Source organism: Anopheles gambiae, chromosome 2 (assembly GCF_943734735.2).
Source record: "Anopheles gambiae chromosome 2, idAnoGambNW_F1_1, whole genome shotgun sequence".
Taxonomy (NCBI): domain Eukaryota; kingdom Metazoa; phylum Arthropoda; class Insecta; order Diptera; family Culicidae; genus Anopheles; species Anopheles gambiae.
Window position 1 is genome coordinate 113,321,039 of NC_064601.1, and position 25,143 is coordinate 113,346,181.

At 45.6% G+C, this 25,143-nt stretch overlaps 2 protein-coding genes across 26 annotated transcripts in view; both read left to right on the forward strand.

Annotated features, from left to right (window-relative positions):
• LOC1269899 (neurocalcin homolog) overlaps positions 1-25,143 on the forward strand; it is a 116,347-nt gene that overhangs the window by 38,714 nt on the left and 52,490 nt on the right. The window lies entirely within an intron of this gene.
• Positions 1-25,143, forward strand: part of LOC1269900 (neuronal calcium sensor 2) — a 79,892-nt gene that overhangs the window by 28,697 nt on the left and 26,052 nt on the right. For 6 of the 12 annotated variants that reach the window (XM_061663701.1, XM_061663697.1, XM_061663699.1 and 3 more), the window contains exons 2-4: positions 5,808-6,009; positions 16,983-17,329; positions 17,817-17,930. In XM_061663701.1, the coding sequence (XP_061519685.1) occupies positions 17,162-17,329; positions 17,817-17,930 (282 nt within the window). In that variant the 5' untranslated portion in view covers positions 5,808-6,009; positions 16,983-17,161. The remainder of the gene's footprint in view (positions 1-5,807; positions 6,010-16,982; positions 17,330-17,816; positions 17,931-25,143) is intronic. The other 6 variants (XM_061663706.1, XM_061663702.1, XM_061663705.1 and 3 more) reach the window with 2 other exon arrangements.

A 25,143-nucleotide genomic window follows, 5' to 3' on the forward strand; every position in this document is an offset into this window, starting at 1 on the left:
ACTTCATGGTCGGTATATGGGTGACTGTAAGAGTTTTTTTGTTGAGCCCCTCAAATCATTGGTAGGTCTTCAAACGTTTTACTGTTCGACTGTTCGCAGCTTAGCACAACTCTGTCCAACTGGTTCAACATGCTGCACCGGAGATGCAATCCAGCTTGCCTGTTTCATTTGCAAAATCATTGCACCGGTGACAGACTGCTGGTGGTGGTGGTGGTGGGATACCGAAAGGGCCGAGAGAGGACCGTATTTCTACAACGCCCTCACGTACGTTTTACTGTGACCGTTGGTTGGACATTCGTGCACACTGTGCCCGTGTGCGCGGAACTCATTCACCAAAACCGGGAGGAAGAGGGGATACGGTGTGGGGAACGTTTATGCAGATACTTGCTATTAAAAATGAAAGGCGACCTCTGGTTTCGACGTCTCGTTGTGGTCGCCGTTCGCCGTCTGGTGTGCATTTGTGTGCGCTACTAGTCCATTCTTTGGAACGTGCGCCACCCCATTGCTGTCGTTTTTGCTCCGGTGTTCACTGCAGATACTACCACTCTTTGCTGGGCTGAGTAGATCTAGTTATTGAAATTGATTTTTTTAACCACTCTGCTTTCCTCCCTGCCGCGCCGCTTGTTGCTCCCGTGCCGTTTCGTAGTCGCTCTTTTTTTTACAGCGGTTGGGTATTTGGCGTGTGAATAAATAACGCTACGAAAGCTTAGCAGTACGGCGATACAAGGGCAAGATATGTATTGAACATACAGAGAGAGAGGAAGAAAGAGAGAATGAAAGAGTTGGGTAATTCTATCCTTTTTTGTCGTTCGTGATTAGTGAACGGCTGTGTGTGGTCGTCATGTGTTTGCCATCGATTTCTTCAACCGTATGGCATGTTCTTTCTTTAACGTCCAAATTTCTTGATGAAGTCAGGTGCTTCGATCCTTACCGGGTACGATGGAAGATACTCCGAGGTATTTTTTTGTTATTGTGTGTCCACCAATCAAAAAGAGCGTACGGCACGTCGGGAAGATCGTCGGGAATCGCAGTACAAAGCCACAAAAACTCCTGGTTATGTAGCCGAGATGGAGTCTTTGTTCGACGTCCCGGTGGAGTATTGAGGCAGGCTGATCGTATCGTATTACGTCTTCCAGCTCCCGTTCGTAGTGAAGGTTTGCGAAGGTAGCACTATTTTTGGGTCTATTCCACCTTTGCAGCCTTTTAATAGCCAGCCAGGGAGTATTGATAGCACTGTATATTGAAGTTTCGTGATGAAGACAATCTCAACTTTTACGGGATAAATTGGATGTACTAACTGTATATCATCAAGACTGACAAAGCTTTTGTACACCAGAAGCGGATCAACCGGGGTCAAACGATTCCGAATTGCCTGTGCAGCGATAAGTCAACAACTATCAGCTCAGGAAACCTTTCCAGATTAGCTCAAAGTGCCCTCGGGTGCGGGGGAGGTTGCAATCAATTGCAAGTTCTTAATCTCGTCGGAATGTTTCGTTTTTTTCTTCGATCGACGATGATAGCCGGTTCGAGTAGTTGTTATACGCTACCGGTAGGGATACCCCTCACCCCATTCCAGCAGTATTGAACTTGCTGCGTTCAATGTTACCCAGGTGAAAGTTGACTTTTGGAGACCCGCTGGCTGTCCGCCGAAAGCTCCGGTTCGTCCTTGACTGTTTAACTTTGTCGCGCTATTGCACGCCGGCCCGGTGTGTACCTTCACCAGGTCTTTGGGCATGACTTTTACTTAATGGTTTTTTTATTTTTTACTTCTTTGCTTTGCCTTTGCACAGTAAGTCTGGTTGTTGTGCCAGTTTGACTAGTTATGCCAACGAGCGCGCATAAAGTCATTGCCGCGTGACCTTACGAAATGTTTGAGATACGAAACGTGCAACGCTTAAATTTGTGTGTGTGTGTGTGTGTATGTCAATAAAGCAAAATTTTATTGCAAACAGTTTTGATCGGCAGAAGGATACCAAAACACGAAGAATAATAAAGTATTGCTTTTAAGTTAAACGACAGCATTCTGTGTGGAATGAAGATTTATGCTGCAAACTGTACGCGAAAAGCTTTGTGAAATATTTGTTTGTGTATCATATTGCAAGCTCCCCCGTGTAGAAACTTTTTCTGCAAAGAGGCAGCAAAAGAGCGCACACCAAATCTACTTTCGATCATATCACGTTCGCGTCTTCCACAATCTCTCCAGGCCCATAAATAACGCTTCCAGCAACACAAGCGACAATGTCGGTTGGCGTTGGAAACTCACAAGAGAGAATGGAGTGATTTTTGTTGCTTCTTATTTTATTTGTTTCTCGTGCATATATTCAGCAGCTATTGCGCGTTCTATCTCTCTCTCTTCCTCCCCCAAATCGATGCAAGTAAACCTGCGGCACCGTTTGACACCGGATGTTGCCAAGAAACGAATCAAAAATTCAACACATCATCGTTGCGGGAAATCTGATCGATATTTTGCAGGTGTTTTTCACCCGACCTGTGAATACAAATACGGACGTGACAAAAGAGCGGGTGGGTGGGTGGTTGGGTGTAAAAACGACCATCGGGAATCGATGCCACTGTCGGGGGAGGGGGATGTATTCGTATTCGAATGGCCGTGACAAATGTCTCGCAGCAGTACACATTATTCCGATTTCGAGTTGGTGGTGGTGCCCCTGGTGGATATCTCGCTGCGGCTGTTCCGATACCGGATCGCGTGTGGTCTGCACAACGGACGGGGCTGAAGAAATTAAATCCCGGAACGGATGAAAAGCATTCCATTTGTGCAGCACACAATAGCGGGTTGAGGCACTTTCCAGGATTGTGTTAGAACGAAGGTCGATCCGCCGCTCAAGAGAGAGCGAGAGAGCTCCAGAAAGGAAAGTACGATCAGAAATTTGCATTAATGCTTTGTCAGCATTCTTTAGTGGTAAAGGCCAAGCGAACGGGGACAAGCAAGATACCAGCCTACTACCACCGCAGGTGCTGCAGGTGTTCATACACTGCTGCTGTCGTTTGCTGTCCGAGCCCCGTGCCAGGTGCGCTCGGTTCCGTACCGATGGGACGATTTTTATTCCCTTTTTGGGTGTCCCGGGGAGTGTTTGTGTGTGTGTGAGTGTATGTGGGGGACAAGATGGCGCCACTATTCGCACGTGCCCGAGCGCCAAAGGTGTCGTCGTCGAAGAATGATGATGAAAGACCGGGCCCGGTCGTGTGTCTCTGTGTCGTCCTCGTCGTCTGCTGCTGGTCCATCACGGCGTGTGCATCCTGAGAAAGACAGACGTGTTGCCACGTGGATGGGGGTGAAGTGTTACGTCCATTATTTGCATACACACAAGAAACGGCTCGAAGTCAACCGACCGGAGCACTTTGGCAAGGAGGAGGAGGGCACAGCACATTGTGTGCCCACTGCTAATGGTGGTTTTGCCTTAGTGGCAAAGGGCGGGGAGATGTAGTATGTTTATCTGAGAGTCTCGAAAGTCACCGAGAAACAACTCAACCACGCCACCGATGACGACGTGGTGTGACGATTTATTGCACGGAGGACCCTAGTAGGCCGTCCAGGCACTGGGACCACGTACCACGATTCACAGTGGCGCTCTCCTTTGGTAACGTAGTTTGATGGCTGGCTCTTTTCATTCTACGCTTTCACATTCTTCCATGTCGGAGAATTCCTTTGGGCGGGTCGGTAGCAATAAAGGAGCGGAGAATGCTGTAAAGAGGTTGCATAATATGTTCCAGGTATATGTTCCAGTGCACATGAATGAAGAGGGCAGAGAGGTGGTGGCTCCTGTGATTCATCGTCTAGAATGCCGACCTATTGGGGGCGACTTCAAGCTTGGCGCGCTATCCATTTTTCACCAACCTTGTTTTTGGGACCACACAAGTGTATATGTGGAGTTGAGAAGACAGAGAGACCGTACGTGGCATTTGAAAAGTGTGTAGGTATTTTTAATTCCCTCCATTTGGGCTCTATTGTGTACTTCGCAAAGGCCCAAATCCTTTCACCGGAATATTGTCGTCCATTATGGTGTGTGTGTTTAAAGGCACATGGCAGGCAGGGAGTACATTCAAGCAAATCGTTCGAATGATGCCAAACCATTTGGCGGCAAACGTCAAAGCAATCCTTTATGCTAGTTTTTCGCAACAAAACGGCACGTTTGGAACGTTTCTCAGCCGAAAATAGGGGGACCCCCACTCCGGTAAATGTCAGTGAAAGGATTCGTTCTTATCGCGACGGAAACTGGGCACATTGTTGGGTGTTTTTTTTTCTTTTCTGCCCTTTCCCAACTCTCTCTCTCTCTCTCTTTCTGTCTAGCCGAGAAGCTCGAAATAATCGTGCTAATGCTGTGTTGTGGAGATGTGATGTGGCCAACGCGCACAGGACTATGGATAGTTCAGCAGGCACAGCCTTAGAGTAGCCTTCTTAATCGACAATCGTTATCTGCTGCGTCTTCCGAAATTCAATTTGTCCTATCCCTTTCAACCGACGTTCTTCCCTTAATCTGAGCTTTTTTGTCGTTGCTGCTGCTGCTGGTGCTGGTTGACTGTAGCTAGAATATGACAGCACGGGGGAAAAGCCAAACATATCGCCCGGTTTGTTGTGTGATTTTGTCCTCTGCAGTGATGCTGTTCGTTTGGCGTGCGAAGCATTACTCGAGATGCCACCGAACCGAAGGGATAAAGGAAGACGTTTCGAAAGAATCTTGTTGCAGAATTGCTCTCCGCGGTGTGTTTTGTGTGTGTGTGTGTGTGTGTGTTTGTGTGTGTTTGTGTTCTGTATCGCTCTGCAGATAAATATTTTGTTCTCGCCTGTGTTGTATGCTGCTCGCCGCACTCAATCCGAACACACTGTGGCGGTAAATTCAAGTGCGACGACACTGCTGAATGCCCAACCAACAACCATTCCCACGAACGTGTGTCCGGCTCGGTCTCTGAGTTTTGGCAGGAAAGTCGCTCGAGAGCTCTACTGTCGCTGAGGTCACGATCGGTCGGACTTTGCCAAGAGTTCAGCCAAAGTTCACGGGGTGCATGTTGCGGAGGCATTCGATAAGGCATGTTCCCACCCTAATCCTCGCCGGGAAAAAATGGAACTATCCGGCAGGTTGCGTCCGTCAGAGAAAGCGGGGTTGACTGGCTGGCAGGCAGGCAGGAAAGAAAGAAAAGCTGACACGAAAAGCGTATAGAGTTTTAATCTATTTTCGTCGCCATATCGGCGGCGCGCGTTGTTCGGTTGGGAATGGTTTTTCTTTTCCTCTCCTGTTCGTTTAACCCATCCAATAGAACACATTACTCGTTCGCCACGTGGTGGACATGATCCCAATATGAGTAGACATGAAAGAAGGAATAGGGAGGGAAGGGAGCAAATGGAACTAGCAAGCAGCCGAAACAATTTGCCAAACTGCAGCACATTTTTCTCCCTTTGTTTCGTTTCATTTCACTTTGAAAATTATTTCTATTCCATTTCCGGAGCTTTTATGCTTGGGTATGTGTGTGTGAGTGTTTCTTCTCCTTTGTTTTGTTTGGTCATAAAACGGTTTGTTGGAAGAAAAGAAATTCTACGTGTGATTTAATAAACAATGTGCGGTGACTGGATGAAAAGAGCAAGGTGCGCAAAAAAAAACATCAACTTCTTTCAAGATACAAACAAAGAAAATGGGAACGATTATGTTTCAAAAAGGAACTCATCGATCGAAACAGGACAGTGTGATAAAGTGGATCCGTAATCGATGTGACTCGAAATTCAACACCCTTGTCGAGGGAAAGATTGCAGCAAGGAATTGAAGAGTGTCTTACACAATTTATTCTAATTACAGCGTACTGTTACAAGTGATAAAGTGTAGCATAATTGAAGCCTCTCCTTGTGGTGGTAGTAAAGTGTGACTGTGCTGTGGGATACTTTTCCACGCTAGTAGTAGAGCAGAGCTGGTGTTGGCCCGTATCTCTGGTGTGGCGTACTTGAAGGCGTTTCTTGAAGCAACCAGTTTCCTATCTCACTCGACAAAACACAACAAATCGGTAAATTGAACTTGTATTTACATTTAAAAGGGGTTTCTTCCCGTTTATATCCCCAAAACATGCATGATGATGCTGCTCAGAGATATTAGTTTCTGTTTACTGTAATAAAACACTTCACGAACGATACCGCAAGCCTGTGGGTACTTCGTCGCCTGCATAATTTGGTCCGTTCCTTACCAGCGCGTATAGAATTTCCTTAACCCAAACATTACAAGTACCAACACTTCTAGCACATTCTAGCACAAGTAACTCGAACGAATAACAAAAAATCTCATTAGTATAATTTGTATTTTTTTTCGCCTGGGAAAGTAAAAAAAAGTAGCAACTTTTCCCCTCAGGCTTGGTTCCTTCCTCGTTTTCCGATAACACCGTAACCCGTAATGTGTTGCTGCCGCCACTGCTAGCTATTGCTGCTGCTGCTGCGTGTGTCCGTGGGCAGAACGCTTTTGACTTGCTTACTTTTATTGTTGTTGTTATGTAATTAACAACTTTTTCTCACTTTTTTACCACACGAACGACAGGGCGGGCGTGTGTTTGCCCGCGAGCCATTGTCCAACGTCCTTTAGCCCGAACGCGCGTAAACATTACGACGTTTTTTTTTTCTATTTTGTCAAACTCTTAAAAAGTACGCGAATAATGTGTATTCGTTGTAACGTTTTTTTATATTTATTTTAGTTGTTGCCTACCCTTTGTGTTGCTAGGTTCGAAAAGTTCCTAAAGCTTGGTTGCAAATAGACACATCTCACACCCAAAAATCCCATGGTAATGAGCAACACAGCAACTTGTCAAAAAACGGGGAAAACCTTCCGCTCTCGACTACCGTGTCTGAAATGATGAACCCCAGTGTCGTTTGAAGGGCAAAGTGTTTGGAAACATTTCTGCATATTTTTAGGAGCTTTGGCTGCTGGGGTTGGTTTTAGATCTTTCGAAACAGTTCAATGTGCTGCCGAAGCTTGACGTCATGTGATACGTCTGTTGGGATACGTGTGTGAGTGTGTGTTGCCTAGAATTGTTTGATAATAGTAAACCAAGCGCTAGAACTCTGGAATTTAATGCTCTAGAACTCTGGGGAATGCGTCCCCTCAAATGTGCATTAGCAGCATCACTTGAACGGTGGACGTTTATTTTAGAATAGCAAATCCTTTTGAATAGTGGCCGTGTCAGCCCGAAACAAAGAAGATTTTGGGGCTTTTCGGTGGTGGGTTTTGTAGGTCGTTACCCCCATGCGCGGGGATTGGCGAACGCTAGATATGGATCCTTTGGTCGCTCTGGCAGGATTTGTGGTATGAAACGGTTTTGATTCAATTACCATGCACAACTCGGGGGGATTAAAACCCGACGTGGATGGGTTAAAACGGACCCCTTTTTTTGTTTGTGCCCGCTTGCTTTGACGCTGAAGAGGAAAAAAGTGGAGCTTGCCCCAAAGAGGTTAGAGTTGGAACGTAGAATTTTTAACTTTCTTTTTCTGCTATGTTTTTCCGCCCTGGGCTTGACTAATGCCCGCTTTTGTTGACCTTTACGGTTGTCGGTTGTTGGGAGTTAATATATGTATCAAATTTGTAGCATATTATGTAGCAATTTATGAAATTAATATTGTTATGTACTGGTACCATTCCACTCTTTCCCATGCCACAAATCTAAGCCTAGCTGCAGCTATTATCTGATATCTTACATCTCATAATTAGGATAATCACATCTCAATGTCAAAAATCCACAATGCTGACCGAAGGGAAAAGTTTTACATGTCATCGTGAGGTACAAAAATCGATAAGCTCTGCTGTCGATTATAGCACATGTTGATGACATCGTGTCAAACTGCACCGAATATCTTTCGTATCTCCCTCGTCCTAACCTACAAAACCCGGTCCGAAGCAACAGGGCCCAACGCCGTCAAATGGAAGGTGCGAAGTAGGAACTTTTTCAACCAGTGAAATTAACTTCCACCTGTCGGCAGCGCTGGTCTGGCTGGTCACTGAGACTATGAAGAAGTTTGCTGTTGTAGCACCGAGATAGATGCTTCCCTCGCATCCTGCGGGATCTACAGAAACGTGTGCGTTCTAGGGGGGAACCGTGTTAAATAAAGTTGTTCCCGGAGTTGTCTGACACGGCGTGTGAGCACCTATTTAGGAGACACAAACACACATTCACTCTCGCATACCGTGGTGAAAGGAAATGTGTGCTCGAACCTAGATACCCACATCATCATCACTGCCTGCGCCATCTGTGTGTACTGCCCCCGTGCACCGAATATCCTTTTTTGTTTTGCCGAGCCGAGTCCATCATCACGGCACAAACGACCCGTAAATAAGGTGTCCCGCCTGGAGCAGTTTCTGGGCGCGTGTTAGTGTTTATAGCGAGCACCGAGAGTGTGGGACATGGCGTGTTTTTTTATCTCTTCGCTCTTCTACCACAACCAGTATCTAAACCTTGAGCGCTTGCTATCGATGTGCTCTAACCCGGCACTACCAGCAAACGGTTGAGCTATGGCAGATAATTAATTTTAAATGGCGTCTGGTAGTTGCACCGCACACGCTATAACTGGCAAGTAGTTGCTTTGCACCTGTGTAACTAGAGAGCGCCATGTCACCGTTAGAGTACGGGCTCGTCCGATATTTCGCTTACACGCCGGCAACGGAATAACTGTTACACTGGAGCAGCTATCTCTCTCTTTCTCTCTCTCCGCCCCTGTTTGTGCCCTGCGGAAGGAAAACATGTAAACGTAACAACGCGCCACTGAAAGGAAATGAAAATGAACTTGGTACCGGTTTCTATGAGTTTGCCGGTCCTGGTGTGCCGACACCCGACATCGGTGGAGATCGTTTTGTGTGGGCCTATTTGCACACCACCCGTTCGTCCGTTCGTTCGTCCGTCCGGACTTTGGGCACCTCTTTTTTTCGTCCTTCTAATTAGGCGCTGTTAGTAGGTTGGCCGAAAACTGTATTGCGCTGCTCGGGTTGGTTTTCTTGCTCTCCATCCTTTCAGGGAAATTATGCTGAGAGCAGTGAATTTTCCCGCACTTGTTTTTCCCGGGCAAATTATGGTGTAATTATACTCTCCGGCCCCTATACTCCGAGGGAGGGTTGTAAAAAAGTTCCGTTAGTGCAATGTTTGTCATGAAATGATCATTTCGTTATTTGCCGCTCGTGCCTTAACTACTACCCTTTCTTCCTCGCAAGGGATGATGACATGAACGCGAGTTAACGACGAACGTCAGCTGGGGGGGAAATGGAGTTTGAAAATATTGCTCGTGTCTCTTGGGGCTGCGAAGATTACACGTCGGAGTTTTTGGTTTATTGTGCGCTCCTTTAAACCATCAACCATACCTACCCGATGCAAGATGCAACCACAAACGCCCTCCCCACAAGAACGTCTTTGCGAGCGAACAAACCCAAGTGTAAATGTTTATGTTCTGTACTGTTCGTTTGAAGTGGTTGTTTTGAAGAGGTTTTGCTTTACGGCGAAGCCACATCCATGTTAAAATGGCATGACGGTGAGTGAGCTTAAGTATCTTTCTCTGTCTCTTTCTCTCTCTCTCGCGCGCCGCCCGATCTTGAAAGTTTTTACCCGGAAAGGGTGAGATTTTGAAGAATTATTGCTCATTACGACACTGATGTGACAGCTCTGTCGGGCGAGCAAAACAAGCGAGTTGAAAAGTTTGTCTTTGTGAAATGGGGCATTAAGGTAAACATTCGCCTGAAATTATGCAATCCTGCATGGCAAAACTCGATTAGTAGGTAGTTGCGGCGTTTCAGTGCGAATTCAGTACAATTTCGGTCAGTATTATATTGTTTCACCGAATGACACCGTGCATGAATGAATGTTTCCACGTCGGTATAAAATGCGGCTTTTCAAACAGTTGGCCGCTGCTTTACACTGGCACAGCGCCAAAGTGGATGCCCCTTGTGCGCGCGAGATGGGCCGTGATGATGTACGGTTTGTCGATCCATCATCGGGGCACACAGCTGCAGCCGTTGAAAATCAGACATATATTACAAAGTGCTTCTAGAGACGGAAGACGCGGAGCAGGAGCAGAAACCATTTCACCACCACCCACAATGACTGAGCGCACTGTCGAAAACAATGTTGTGTATACCTTGCGAGTGGCGTTCGGTTTCATTTGAAGATAGTTTTACGCCATGACGGTGCGTTGTAGTGCGAATGACCGCAACCGCACGCCGGTAATGAAGATGAGTTGTTTGCCGTTTTGAGAAGTTCGTTTTTGGTGTCTGGCCTGCCGGCAAGAAGAAGCTTGATCATTGTTTAATTCGATCGTTACAACAGCCGCTTCTGTCAGAAATGCTTAATGGGTTAGCAGAGCCGACTCGGTTTTGCAAAATTGGAACATACGAACCTTCCTTAATGGGTATCGAATTCATGCAGAACGTTATTAAATTTGAAAATATTGTGTACAGCAGCTAGTCGAAATGCTGTATGCTGACGCACTGTTATGGGCAATGTTTTCGATAACGAGGCCATATGTATTACACGCCTAACCTTTGATTCTTACGTTCGCTTCGCTCGTTTTGTATTTCTGTTTCATATTTCGCTCTGTCTCCTTTCCCAAAGGTGTAATGAACCTGTTTATGCTCGGGTCTATTTGTTTAACCTATCGTTTGCCAAACAACTCCCCCCCCCCCCTCACATTCTGTGCACATCGCTGGGTTTCTCACGTTGTTTGCTAACGATATTGGATAATGGGCAAAACATAAACAGATGTGATGTGATGTAAAAAATAAATAACATTGGAAAAAACTGGGCTGGAAAAATACCTATCATGCTTTTTTTTCATGCGAACAGCTAACAGCCACAAAAGTCTTCCCCATCGTTTCACCGAATCAAATGGAGCAGAAGGGTAATACGGAAAAAAGGAAAACAAGAGCAGAGATATGTAAACTAAATTGAGAGCAGTGGCAGTAGGTAGATAGAGAAAATAAGTTCACCTGCTCTTCGAGTACCACCGATCGCGATAGTCCACGATAGCTGCCCAACCACTCTCCAAACTGGGGGTTCCGATCATCGTTCGCTGATATCGTTACAATTGTACGTAACCGAATAAAAGCACTTCCAACGATACACAAACCTCTGCTCTGCTCGTTCGTGTGCTGCCTGCCTGCCTGCCGGGAGGAGTCAACTCGAGAAGAATGTTTGCTTTGCTCCGTGCACCGTGAAATGCTCGTGGAGAAAATTGCTTCAAATTGAATCTAACCGTCGATCGATGTTTGCCAGATGCATCGGGACCGAATTGTGCCGTTCAACTACGCCGGTACTATCGGTTGCTCGATGGTTTTTTTTCTCTCCCCCCAAAAACGGATGCAACGTATTTTCTTCGCTGTATCGGCGGAGTAATCTACCTAGGGTAGGGTTTTTGGGATCCGTTTATCGGGCGATAGTTATCGTAACGTTCGTTTATCACATTGCTTTACCGTCCGTAACGGGAGGACACAGGATGTGATTCGCTCGGATGGTTTGGAAATTACATTATAGTTAAGATCTAACTGTGCTGTGCCAAGGAAATCCGGTTCCCAGGACACTTTTTTGTTCAACGGCTGTAACATTATTTGAAAGCAATTTTTGAAACGTTCGGATGATGTGTCGTTGGGAATTGTAATCGGTAATGATAGAGAACTGTCCAAACGATGATGTGATAACATCAGCAAGGGAAGATGCTTTTTATTAGCCCTGTTGGCAGGGTGAGAACATTGCAGCAGTTTTAAAGAGAATTTAGAACTTACCCAACACCAACAGAATTAAATGGATTTTTATCATGTCGGCAAACTAATTACTTTATTGATATTTTTTACCGCTTATCCACTCTTGCACCATCATTGATGGTTTAAATTTGCATTATCCATTAATCCATTCTATTGTATGATGATTACGGTAGAGTGTTTGCTTCCCTTCATACGTCATAAAACAATAAAGTAAGGTTAATGGTATCGTTGGGTTGTTTGTTTGGTAAGCAAAACTGATTCACAGTATGTACATAAGCCACCATCATAAATAGAATGAAGCGGAAAGCAGACAAATATTCCATTTCCAAAGGCTGGAAGGAATGCGAATGGGATGGGTTGGTATTTTTACAAACCGTAGGGACGTGTACCCATGTCAATAGGCTCGTACAAAAATAATCGGGGATAGTCGGGCGATACATTATGTGATTCACTGGAGCGTCTGGCTAAAAAGGTGCTGGTTTTGGTTGTGAGATAAGGCAGGATTCTTTTATTTTTATTCAAGGTCATACACGGACAGACAGTAAAGTTGCGTTGACGATATGTGAGTTGAATTTAAACAAGCTTTAAGCTGGCGCATTTGCTTCACTAAACTGTAGTTTCAATCTAATCAAACGGGTAGTGTTGTGCATCATCATTTTTCCATAGATATTTATTGCAATCTATAAACCGAACTAACGTTGCATTTGGTACACTTTGTGAATTGTCAAGTAACAATCATTTGTAACTCGGTGCCAGTGTGGAATCCTCATCCTCCGGAACAGTGTTTTAATCTCCATGCTTATCGGGGCTGTGCAGTGGGAACTGATGGTGGAAGATATTTTTCCTTCGTGTGACCAATTTCCTTCTTGCTGGAGCGAACGTGTGCTGGTCAAGGGCCTTCGAATAGGGCATGTTTAATTCAGCTCACGTACAATCATTGACACTTACCCGGTTGCAAATGGGGCAGGAGAAAAGTGTACTAAAACAAGGGGAAGCGTCAGTACAAAAAATATGGTAGCATATCCTACGAGGAACCATAAACTGAGTACAAAAACGGAAACCACACTTTCCCATCGTTGTGAGTTCGTTTCGTTGGCTTTTGTCGGACACAAACACACACACAGACACACATCGTCCAGAGGTGTATAGTTTAACCTCTTTGTCGGGCGTTTTGTCTTGCCAGCAGTGAAGAGAGGACCACCACGGTATTGGGACGCTCCATTGGCTTCGGTTATTTATGTTTCGGGCTTTCCTTGGCCCCGGAGCCCCGAGACTGCTGAACCATGTTCGGTGTTGCCAGGTCCCTTGGGATATATGGGTCATTGAAGGTGGTTTGGTACGCTTGCTGCTACGAAGATGACCATTTCCCTTGGGTGGCTCCCTCAAGGCGGCGCAGAAAGGATTACTTTCGACGTCCTGACGTGATTGGAAGGGTTCTCATTGCAAACGGTGAAAATTGTTTGGCTCTGATCCTTTGGTGAGCCAATGCCACACCGATGGGGTGGTTGTTGGTGGTAGCAAAAATGGAATGAGAAATTATTTGTGATGAAACAGTGCTTTCGATCATGCTAAATGTACCCACACGGACACACACACACTGTTTGGGGGGAGAGTGAGAGATAATCAAGATGGATGTTCCGTTTGTGAAGGAAATTTGCATGGATTATTTATTCACTATGCTAATGATGTGGTGCTTCGCTTTGCTTATTTGGCATTGATGGGACAAAGTTGAAGGTTGATCTTGTCCGTTACAAAAGCCAGCCATGTTATATCCAACAATACATTTTATGGTCAAATAAAAAAAGTAACACCGTTTTATGCTATTGGCTCTTTTCGATTGCATATCTTTGCCATTGTTTTAGGGACAATTTACAAAGCCTGCGAGAACAATAAAACCGTTTCGTTTTTCGTGATACAATGTACGAACATTCATCAACACATGGTGTGCCGTACAAGAGGTTGAAACGATTGCGCCGCAAGAGCTTTCGGCGCGAAGGAAAATAAAAACCTTAACAATATACAGCAAATTGAAAAACATTTAAGCTAGCAGGCTTTTTCGGGTGGTGTGAAACAGAATATTTTCCAAAACCGTGTTGCTTTTTCTGTACCTTTATAGGGAGCGGGAAGTGGGGAAGCGGGTTGGTGTGCGGGGCTGACGCAGCGGAATGGGTATGCAGAATTGCTTAATTTAATTTTCAATTTATCTCTTTGTTTCTCACTTCGCTCCGTGTGCAGTTTGTCGTGCAACAATTCGTTCAATGGTAGTGAAAAAATAAACATTTTGAATGTCATTTGTGTTGCAGAATAACATGCGAATCTGATTTTAATGTATGGTGTTGGCAGTTGAGATTTATTATCGTGGAAAATGTGTTTGCAACGAACTCTCCCCCGAATGGAGGCGCATGGTGGTTGTTGAAAAAGGACACAGATAATAATTTAATTTGTTGAAGTTTTCGATAGTTGATAGTGTGCAGGTAAAAAGTGACTCTTTTGGATGTATCATAATAGCTGAAAGAATACTCTCCTTTTTTCTCTATTAGATAAAAAGCATGTTTATAAAAAAAATGGAGACGCCTAGCCGCTCTCATGCGAACTAAGCAAACTTGACACGAAACGCGTTGCACAAAAGGGGTTAAATGTTTTGTCAGCCCTGTCGTGTGGGAATAAAGGCTTAAAGCAGCAATGACCCATTGTCTGGTTGCTTGCATTCATCGCGCAATGGTGCTTTTATTGCAACCGACGAACCGTTTCGGCGAACCCCGAACCGTCCGCTCTGGGGCTAACTGTTCATTTAGTTTTGCTTATTGATGGGAGTAAATTGAATTTTTATCTACATCAGCGAATCGAACAAACGCACCAAACGCGCGTGTACCATCGGCTCATCAAACTGCTGATGCTTGCTGTATGGATTGATAAATGAAAGCCTTAGTGTACCGTTGTGTGCTTTACAAACGGGACGGGAAGCTACTGGAGCGGAGCGGCCTCTAAGCCGACAGGCCTCCCCGCCCCTTCGTCAGCCTTTTCTAATTCATCGATATTGAAGTGGACCTGACGAAACGTTGGTAAACGTTGGCCCAGGATGGTGCATTTAATCCCACTGGCGTTAGCAATCCACCTACACTACCCCACGCTGTGCGGGCGATTGCAAATTGGAAATGGTTCGTGTGCGTGTGCGCGCTCCTCCGTTACGAAAATCCCAAATGGGCTGACCATACCAAATGAGATCGGTCCGGCAAGGGTACAGCGCTCGGGAAAGCCGGAGGCGGAGGTAAAGAAATGAGTATCTCTTGGTGGCTCCAATTGCCGTGAGAGAGAGCGAGAGAGAGCGAGAGCGCAAGTGAGAGGCTAACAGAGAATAGTGTCAGTGAGGAGGGATTGACGGGAAATCGTTTTTCAATTTAGCAACAGTTCCCACTAACCAGTACGATGTGCCAGGTCCGACGCCGGGTGGTTTTTCCCTTCCGTCAGTGGTCGATTGACTATTGGAAAACCACACTTTCCCCGAGCGAGTAGTTGGAGCGGTTTTTGGCTGGACACTGGGGGCCGTGTGGGGTTGCGCTTGTTGAGGTTCGTTTCGATTTACCATTCAAAACATATTCCATTTGGAAATCCTTGTTTGGTTTGCTATCGGAACGGCCAAAGCGACCGAAGGTGATTGGTGCCGAATGTCACTCGGTGTTCCTGCGATGGTGTTTTAGTACCACCGCCAGTGGCTTTGGGTGCTATCCGTGGCGCGGGTGACGAGCGTGACAGATTGCTGGCAATGCAAATTTTATGTGCCTGTTTGTTGGAATACGTCGTGTTTTGTTCTAATCTTTCTCGAATGTGGTTCTTTCCTTTTTTTTTGCGAAACGAACTGCACCGAGCTGCACACAAAATCGTCCATTTGGTCGTTCTGAGGGACTGATTTTGTAGCGCTGTTGCTTTTGGTAATTCGTGCAATACTCTAAAGCTACCACCGCGAAATCCCGTGTGGATCAGGTGAGCAGAATGAATTCATTAAGCCATGGCGAGATTATTAGTGCGTAGCGAAACCGAAAACCACCGTGATGTGTTTAGCCATCCCGGGTCGGTTGATCAATGCCCACTGATGTGTGCGGTGGTTACCAATGGTAGTAGGATGTTTTCAGTGCATGACTTCATTAAGGAGAAGTTATTTGCATCCAATTGTGTATGCCGTGTGGAAAATAGTTAGTGGAAAATAGACTTTTCGTTCAATTATACGTTAAAAACGTTACTTCGATAGGTTTATTTTTGGCACATTGTAAAGGGTTTTTCCACCCGTTGCATTCACCGATCCGATTTGCTGAACCAGGCACTTCGATTTTAAATCCTCAAATAAATAGCTCGAATGGGGGAAGAAAAAACACAATGTTAAAAATAGCACATTGGATGCGATTGCGACCAATACACTGTGGACCGTGCTCCGAAATGGGGACATGATTCGATTTCACTCGCATCGATACACGCGGGATCCATAGCAAGTGTGTGCTGCAAATAAGAAACGAAAACTGACTTTGATACGTGCAAGACGAGATTACTTCCATTGGATGGTTGATTGTGGGTACCTTTTGCGATTGAAAACAAGTGTGTCGATCGGTAACATGCCGTTGCATTGTTTTATTAGAAGATAACATTCCCATTTTTCCTTTCCAGAAGGGCTGTTTCCTGTTACAGCAGCTCTGTTTCTGTTCGAATGGTTTTTGTGAAGCCAGAAACCTTCTATTTGTTCCACGCTAGCTAGAATGTTCTGTTGATTGGGACAGCATTTGATGGAACAGAAAAGGATACTTTGGGCGTAATCGGATTAGGAGGTGCAAGGGACGGGGGCTGCTGTTCGTCACTTTCTTTTGCTAAAGTACACTTTCTCGTGCGGCATAAACACTACAGCCTTATTGGCACACTGAAATTGAATCGATTTTGGCAGGGAACAACGTACGAAACCCTTGCCCATTATATTGTTGCGCTTCGATGGCAGGGCTATAGCAGACGTGGACGAATCGTTTTGGTGAATGGGCAGATCTCTTCTTTTTCCTCTTCCGTGTGCACTTCGAGAAGTTTTCTTATCTGATAGCAACCGTTTGTTGTAGCAACGATTTTATCGATCCGGAATCATTCAGTATTTTCTTACATTTTTATCTTTTACATTTTATTTTCCCTTATTATACTATTCTACCTATTCTTCTTCTTCTCTTTTTCTTCTGCTCCTTCTTCTTCTTATTCTTCTCTGTTTTATCTTTCCATTCTCTCGTCAACTTGCAGTGGGATGATTTTTGGTTTCGCTTAGCGCACACTTGCACAGCACTGAATAGAACACTCGCACCAAAATAAAACAGAAGGCGACTCAGCATCATCAAACTGAAAAAAAAAAACATCACACCACAGATAAACATAGGCACTTACACTTACCGATCACGGCATACCGCAAGTGGCCGCCCCGAATGTCACTACTCAAAGCAGGCGGACGAGCGTGGAGCCGCCCCGGTGCGCTGCTACGTTGGGTGGCCCTTTGCCTCCTGGTTGGCGGCACGGTGGCCGATCCAACGGTTGGCGATCCGTACACTAATCCGTTCACACGCGAGGACGATGATACGTTGCTTTGCGTGAAGGTGGGAAAACAAAACACACACACAGAGAGACTGAAACACGCTTTGCAAATTTGCAGCCAGTGCATGAAGTTGTTCTTAAGCAAAGCAGTGGCGGAGAGCGGTTTCTCCCATACACATTTTGTATCCTTGATTCGTTCAGCATGTTTGCATGGAATATTGTTACATTATCGGACGGTGGAGTTGCTTGGTGCTTGAGGGATGCTTATTTAACCACGTATAATGTAATTGGACCTGCTTCAAAATATCTTGAAAGTTTGTGCGCGTGTTTATCATTTGTCTTACTTTATGGCAAACATTATTCAACATTTCGTTGTACCATGGCAATGCGTTGTTATTTTAAATTTTATACGTTTGTATGCATACATTGTGCTTTAATTTATCTGGAATGTTCAATTTCTGGCATTCATATTATCAATATAACGTTTGATCGATCGATGAGTGTGATTCTGACGCATTTCTTCTCGTTGTTCTTCTCCCACCAAAACAGGACATGGGCTGCTTAGGTAGTAAAGACCGCCTGTCCAAGGAGGACATGGACTTTCTCAAATCGCACACCCGATACGACGAGTCCACAATCAAGGAATGGTACAAAGGCTTCAAGGTAAGTGGTGTAAACGTTTTGGCGAAAAGCCCATCATCGGCAACCGTTGACTTTGACGCAATGATGGTGCGCCTAGAGTATGTACAGGTGTTTAGGCTGATGGGAGAGAGAAAACAGGGGGAGGAGGCTTTCCCACTTTCAAATGAAGTGTTTTTCCTTGCCGTGTCACGGTCGAGCGCATCTAATTTCCCAGCAAACAAGGCGCAGTGGGTGGGTGTTTTTTTCTTCTTCCCTCCAATCTAGCCGCACGAAACGCTGACAGATCAAAGCCTTGTCTGTCTTTGTAATCGCTCTAGCTCGCTTTGTCTCATCACGCCGGGGAGCGCTGTGCGGTGGAATGTCGCGTTCTTGCACGAGGCAGTATGATGGATTTCATTTCGCTTTTATTGTGTTTGAGTTTCAGTCCGTTCGGGCAGTTTTTTCTCCCTCTGTTGGGCAGCAGCAGATGAAACAAATGAAGGTAGTCCCAATGTCGCGAGGCGTAATTGAATTTAGCGTAAAAGGAAGTTGGGCCGTTTCGTTTTTTTTTTTGGTTGCTTCGTGCCAGCGGGCAAGGCTTGACAGCTTGCCCGGAGTCATCATCTTGCGGACAAATGTCCTTAAAATGCCTCGATTTCGTCGGAAATTGGGTAAATGAGCGACAGCTGCGAAGGACCGAAAGATGGCGATGGTTTCCTTTGATATTGGCTTCCAGTGTTGTGTTTTGACAGCGACAGCGAGAGTCTAATCGAAGTGTCTTATTAGCCCCAGGGAAGGAAATTGGAAGCGTAGAAAAAAGGGAAACGAGAACGTTTGAAGTAAAACACTGCCGAACGCCAGCAGTACCTAATTGAAATTGAAAAACAAAGAGGTTGCTTGCAGACACTCCAAAAAGAGACGCGAGACACAGTTCTGTGTAATTCCATTACAATGAGAGTCTTCTTGATATCGGGCAATATTTTCCCGGCCATTTCCTTTGCCAGCAGGCGCACCGTGTACCCATATAATTAATTTCGAAGGTAATCTTCGCCGAAAAGGCTCGGCGCGGCTGGCACTGGCATCACTTCTTCCCATTCGGGGCGATAGATGTCTAATCCTTCCGATATCACTTAATTGAAACCATAAATCAAATTACACACCACGACGCTAATACTGCTGCTGCTGCGCGGCGCCAAGGTATCTGAGCCTCCCTCTTGAGCTTGGTTTGCTCTTTTGTACGCACGTGTTCACAACCACCATGTCGCGCGTATATATACAACCAGGGGGCCCTTGCCCGCACTATGGCAGCAGATCGTTTGCGAAAGCGTCGGTTTGTGCTATCTATGTTCCCTGTCAGGTTTCAGTCATCCCATTAGGCATCCCAGTGCCCAGCAAGATGTAACGATAGCGAGGAGAGCAAGCGAGCGAGCGTTCGCGCGTCCTATGGCAAACATAATCAGCTACAATCAACTTTGCGGGTAATCCAGGGTACGCGAAGGTTGGCATCGCCGCTCGTGAAGAAGCAACTACTCTTATTCAATTAACAAAGTTCCCTTCAGTAAGTACCGGAGGGTAACACACGCCTGCATTAAACTGGCGAAGGTGCATTCGTTGATGCAAGCTGTGCAAGGCTGCGAGAGCGAGTGAGCAAGGGAAACAGAGATAAGGAGCAGCAACGAGAGCAGAAACCAGGGTTCGCACATTCAAACAGAAGCGCACTGCTGTTCATTATACTACTAACCGAGCACCGAGCAGATGAACGGGTGAAGATATGTGAAGGAAGGAAGGGGTGCAAAAATGCATTGTGTTAGGCAAAGTTTGCTCTTATATGGAGAAAAGTTTCGCCTTTTCTGTCGACGCCATGAAAAAATCGTAAAGCAAGCGAGAGATCCCCCTTCCCATCCCCTGGGTTCTCTCTTATCTTTTTGTCTTTTGTATCCCTGGTGCCGTGACCAGGATTCACCGCGCGCTGAAACTTTCGCTCGCATACATGTGTGCGGTGAATATTATGGTGATTTTAAGACTCGTTTTTGCTCTCTTTCGAGTATCGCATTTGCTTCATCTTAAACTTCATCTGGTGCCGCTCGAATGATGCCGCTGTCGGCGAAGACAACGTTCCTTGAATGGACTACTGAAGAAGGCATTTATTTTTCTTCATTTCCTCAGCTGCATTAACGCACGCTTAGCACATACGAACTCCTCACCCACATGGACGTGTATGTATGCGCACAATCCTTTTTATGATTGTAAGTGTGTGGTTTTCGAGGATTTAACTTCTTTTCCGTTCCATCAAACATAGGGTAGATGTGTACGTTGTGTGTGTGTGTGAATCGACTCTTCCTGCACATCGTTTTCGCTTTCAGCGCGCCCGGGCTAGGCTCGTTCGTTGAAGACTCTTTTAGATCACATCTTCCATCCATTTCCGAGCCGCCGTTAAGGTTTTGCACTGGTGACGAGAGGCAAGTTTTTCTTCCAGCTCGTTAAGGTCTATGTAAGGTTGAGTGTGCGGAGGTGGTGGTTGAGAAACGGAAAGATTGTAATGGAATTTCGATGAAAAGAAAAATCTCTACCAACACTTTACGGCACTTGCAATGCGGGGGCATGTTCAATAGTTAAAAGTTTTTCCATCCTCTCGCCGGGCAGCAGCTACTTTTCCGGCGACGACGTGTTTTGTGATGAGTTTTCAGAGTTTTATTTTTTCGTCCTTTTAACTTGCTTCGTTTCTAAAGAAGGCTATTTTAGTTTGAAGTTTTAAAGGTAACTTTTAGTTTGAATTGTTTGAAACATGTAAACGGGTAATGTGAGTTTCTTTCGTTGCTTGTAGCAAAATCGCTTGTTTTCCCCTCTTGTTAAAGACACTCATATTGAACCAGTTTCGCCAACTGGAAAATGAACTGTGCTGTAATCGGCTTTAAGTGGTTTGGTTTCAAAATTGCTGCCATTGGAAGAATGCCAACTCTGCACAATCGGTGGTGGCTGTTTCCATTTCCCAAATGTTTCTGTGTGCGTTTGTGTGCTTTCTGTCTAATAGAAAACCGGATGAATTGTAGCACCATCCGATCGACGGGAAACGATACGGCTAACGCTTTTTATCCCGTTCGTACAGAGAGGGCACACTGGGAAGGTGATTAAATTTTCACGTTTCCTCGATCGATGCCGGCGTTGATGACGGTGGTAGATGCTTGGGACTTGCCCCGGCGTGTGTCTTATCGAGGTTCATTGCGATGATGAAAAGGATATCGATCTGAAGGGTGCGTGATGAGAACGGGCGGCAAGCGAGCAAGCGTGCGGATAATAGATGGCCAACTGTTGAGCTACTGCTGGCGCTGCTGCTGCTTCATGCGGGAAGAGTGCCTCGTGCACTGTTCAATAATGAAAATTTAATTTCGCACCCTCTCTCTCTCTCTCACACACATTCCACCCACAGCGGATGCCTGAGGATGTTTTCGGGATCGTTGTGGACTGTTGACGAATGAATTTCCCTTTTTTGCGGAAATGCAAATCATGACATCGGTATGATCTGTGGAAACCGTCTTCCTTTCCGGCGTAAGAAAGCAGCTAAAGTGTGAAAAACAAATGAAATGGGATAAGGTTTAGAAATGGCAAATTGCTATGAAAAGTGGCGAGAAGTAGGATGAAGTTTCCATTTTTTATCGGTAAAATGAGCTTTTGCTTGAAATTGCTCACCTAAAAACCCTTGAAACACGAACGTCATCGTCTAACAAAAAGATTCGTTCTTGATAAAACTATTTCTGTTCTGTAGGATCTGACAATCCGCTGACCCGAAAGCTCAATGTTTGCTTCTATAAACGATGGTAATTGTTAGGGCGCTTTCGACGGTGGAACAGTGGATGTAATTTCGGATCAATTTAGCTAATCCGTTAATCCGTTGGGGGGGCATTTCTCTCGGTAGTTGTCGGCACATTCTGTGAGCCGCTGCTGTTGGTGGAACAAAATGAAGCAAACAAGTGAAAGTGTACGGACAAAATGCAAAGAAATAATTTGACATTTTGTATGACACTGTTTTCTGTTTATTTTATTTATTGCAGTTTTAGTCGAGAAAATCAATTCCAAATATTTATCCATCATGTTGCTGCTACAGTTTGCTGCTGCAAAGCTACTCCACGCCGAAAGCACGTAAAAGCTGGTGTCGGCCAGCGCCCGGAAAGGGTGTGGCGGTGAAAGTGTGTATAAAAAGCATTAAACGTAATTTGATATCCCAATATCAACGGACGGTCGTTGTCCGCTTGTTGCGCCAACCTCTTTGGGGCGCACGAATTCTGCAAACCATTTTTACACCAGTTACGTGGGCTGTGGCACGACGAGAGTGAATTGTGTGCATTAGGCGCCGAACTGAAACACTAAACATCCTTTCTGTATTCCTTCCTCCCAGTGGTGCAGCAAGTACTGTGTGTCTTTAATGTGTTGGTAATTTTACGTACGACGATTCTGTGTGTGTGTGTCCTTCTCTGGGTGAGCTTTAATCCTGCTCGCAGACATTGATACTGTTGGCCACTCGCCACCCGTAGTCGTGGGCCGGTGGTGTTGGTGCGGGGAGTGGGAAAATAGCGGTCGGTTTACTTTATTTAGCTCAAGATAGGCTCACATTACGGTAGGCTAATTAAGAAGTGCCTACCGTCGCAACTGGAGATGCTACCGACTAGCTCTCATAGACAAACTCACACACAGAGAGAGAGAGCGGGCTAATTATAGCCGACTGTAGGACGGTATCATTGGGTATTTATCTACGAATTGGCTACCGTTTGCGTTTGCCTCGACTGGCCCGGCGTGTGCACCGGTTTTGAAGGTGGAAACGGTGGAACGTTGAACCGTAAGATTATAATTTTCCCGCACAGGCGGATGGCTAATTGTGATGAGTATTGCTTTCGGAAGCTTGAATTAGGTGCTTAAAGAAAATTGTAAAGCTTCGTTGAAATTCTTGCGTCATCTCATGTGCGTTCGTGATGCTTTCCGTGATGTGTCTTATCAAAAACTTGCTCTGCTGACGTCATATATTAATAAAATAACATTCCCCCGGAACAGATTAAGCCAAAGCGATTTAAATCAACAGGCTCCATTCGCACGTGGTGCCTGGAATTAAACGATCAGTTTAATCAGGTCCCCGGCTAGCTTTAAGTACACAGAAAACAGCACGCAACGATTAACAAAACGTGTACCGTCACGATTTATGGCACATGTTTTTTGTTTTAAATAAATACTTCACCAAACCAATTCCGCTTGAAGCGCACTGATTATTTTATGTCCATTACAATTGACAAATGGAGGAGAGGAAGCGGGCGGTCGCTAAAACAAAAAAGAGGACACAATTTTTTTTGTTCTCTCCACAGCACGCGCGCGCACGCCTGTGGAGCAACATTTCACGGCTTATTGATAAATCCAATCCCATTGGCAGCCACGGGGCTCTGGCCGGGTTCTGCTTGTTTGTGTAATGCACCGCAGCACACAATGCACCGGGGTGGTACTGGGTACAAATCCACTTCACGAACCTTTGCGCCCGGTTAAACCTCAACATTGTTCAGCTGGAATAATTTATCGGTTAGACACAGAACATGATTACCACTCTCGCAATCCCACCTGCACACCCCTATCGGCCTATATCGAGGTTGGATATACACCTTGCCCATGACAGTGTAGCACTGCAACACCACCCAGCACAGGGTGTCAGGCGTGTAAGGTCAAGCCATCACACACTGGTGGAGCATGGCAAGCTGGATTGAATTAGCAGGCCTTAATGTTGCTGCTCTGTGTCACTCTTTCATCGGACTTACAAAAGGATCTACGGTACGGTTTAGCACCACCGACCATGAACGTCTTCGCGTCGCTAGTGCGGGATGCATTTTCAAGGACGATTCGCCTCTTACGCTTACATTAATCTTGTGTGAAATTTCAATTGCATTGTGGGTCGTAAGCGTTCCTGCAGCCCACGCAACAATCCTCGCTGGTGGTCAGCTTTTATAGTGGACGGAAATTAGATTCCATTACGTGGGCACCACAAGAAGTCTTGTGGGAACAGTCGGCCGGATTGGTCGGTGCGACAAGAGGCAAGCTTGTACATGTCCATTCGATGTTCTTGGCTGTTGTTCTCGAGTTTGTTCCGACTTGGGAGATAATGCAAGACACTTCAACTGGTTGGTTAGACCATCAACGAGAGCGATGTGCGTGGTGTTTGCTCTGAGGGTGTACTACTCAAGATGGCAATGTGTGCTAGGAACAATAATGGCCATTGTAAAATAGTTGTGTGAATGTTGCATAATCGAAATGACATACATACACTCGTCTTGGAGCCCCTGACTGTTAGGTGTCAATCAGTGAAGTGTCTTTGGCGGTGAAGGTAGTTGCAGTGTCCGGGAAGAAATCATCTCTCGCAACAAACTCTCCACTTTCAACCTTACCCAGACCCGGCGCAAAGGAACCACAAATCATAACAGTGGCTTTCTGGCACGAAAAGTGTCACACAGCAGGAGAGAAAGAGCGAGAGGTAGTTTGTTGGGACACATATTATTAGCTTTATTTAATTTACATCACACATTTTACACCACGGTTCAGCCCCTTGTGTCAGTCATTGAAGTTTGCGGATGTCCATATCCGGAGGAAAGTCAAGAAGTGAAAACAATGATGATCATAAACGTCACTGCTCTCTCACTCTGTCTCACTGACGCTGGTGTGAAATCCGGTCTGTCCCAGGCTTGTGCTTCTAGCGATGCCCCGGACTTCATATGCTAAAACTGTGCCGCAGCAAACTTTATCCTACGATGTGCGACCACGTTGAATGCTCTGTAAAATAACAGGGGCCTAGCTTCTCTACACAGAACAGTGCGTCCCAATGCTCAGGTTGTTCTTCCAACGTTTTCCCACAGCAGTATCTGCTGTCCTGTTGAACAGTTCGCACAAAAACGGCACCAAACAACGGAACCCAATGCTGGTTGGAAGGCAGGAAATGTGCATAGTTTTATTCCATCACGCTTTGTCAGTGACGGTTCCGGAAATGTATGGTTTTGCTTTAGCTAAAAGAACCAGAGTGAGGAAGGACATGTAGGAGGAGAGGTGCTGCAGGTGGGAAAGGGGTGCAATAGAATAAAAGCGAGGAGAAGAAACTTTCCCATACACATTTTCATTACGGTTTTACGGTGGTACGTATTTTGAAATCCAATTTATGTGACAGAAACTACCGGGATCTTGTTTTCGCTTGGGGCGTTTCGGTAGGTGTGTATGGGCTGGTGTAAATCCTGGGACA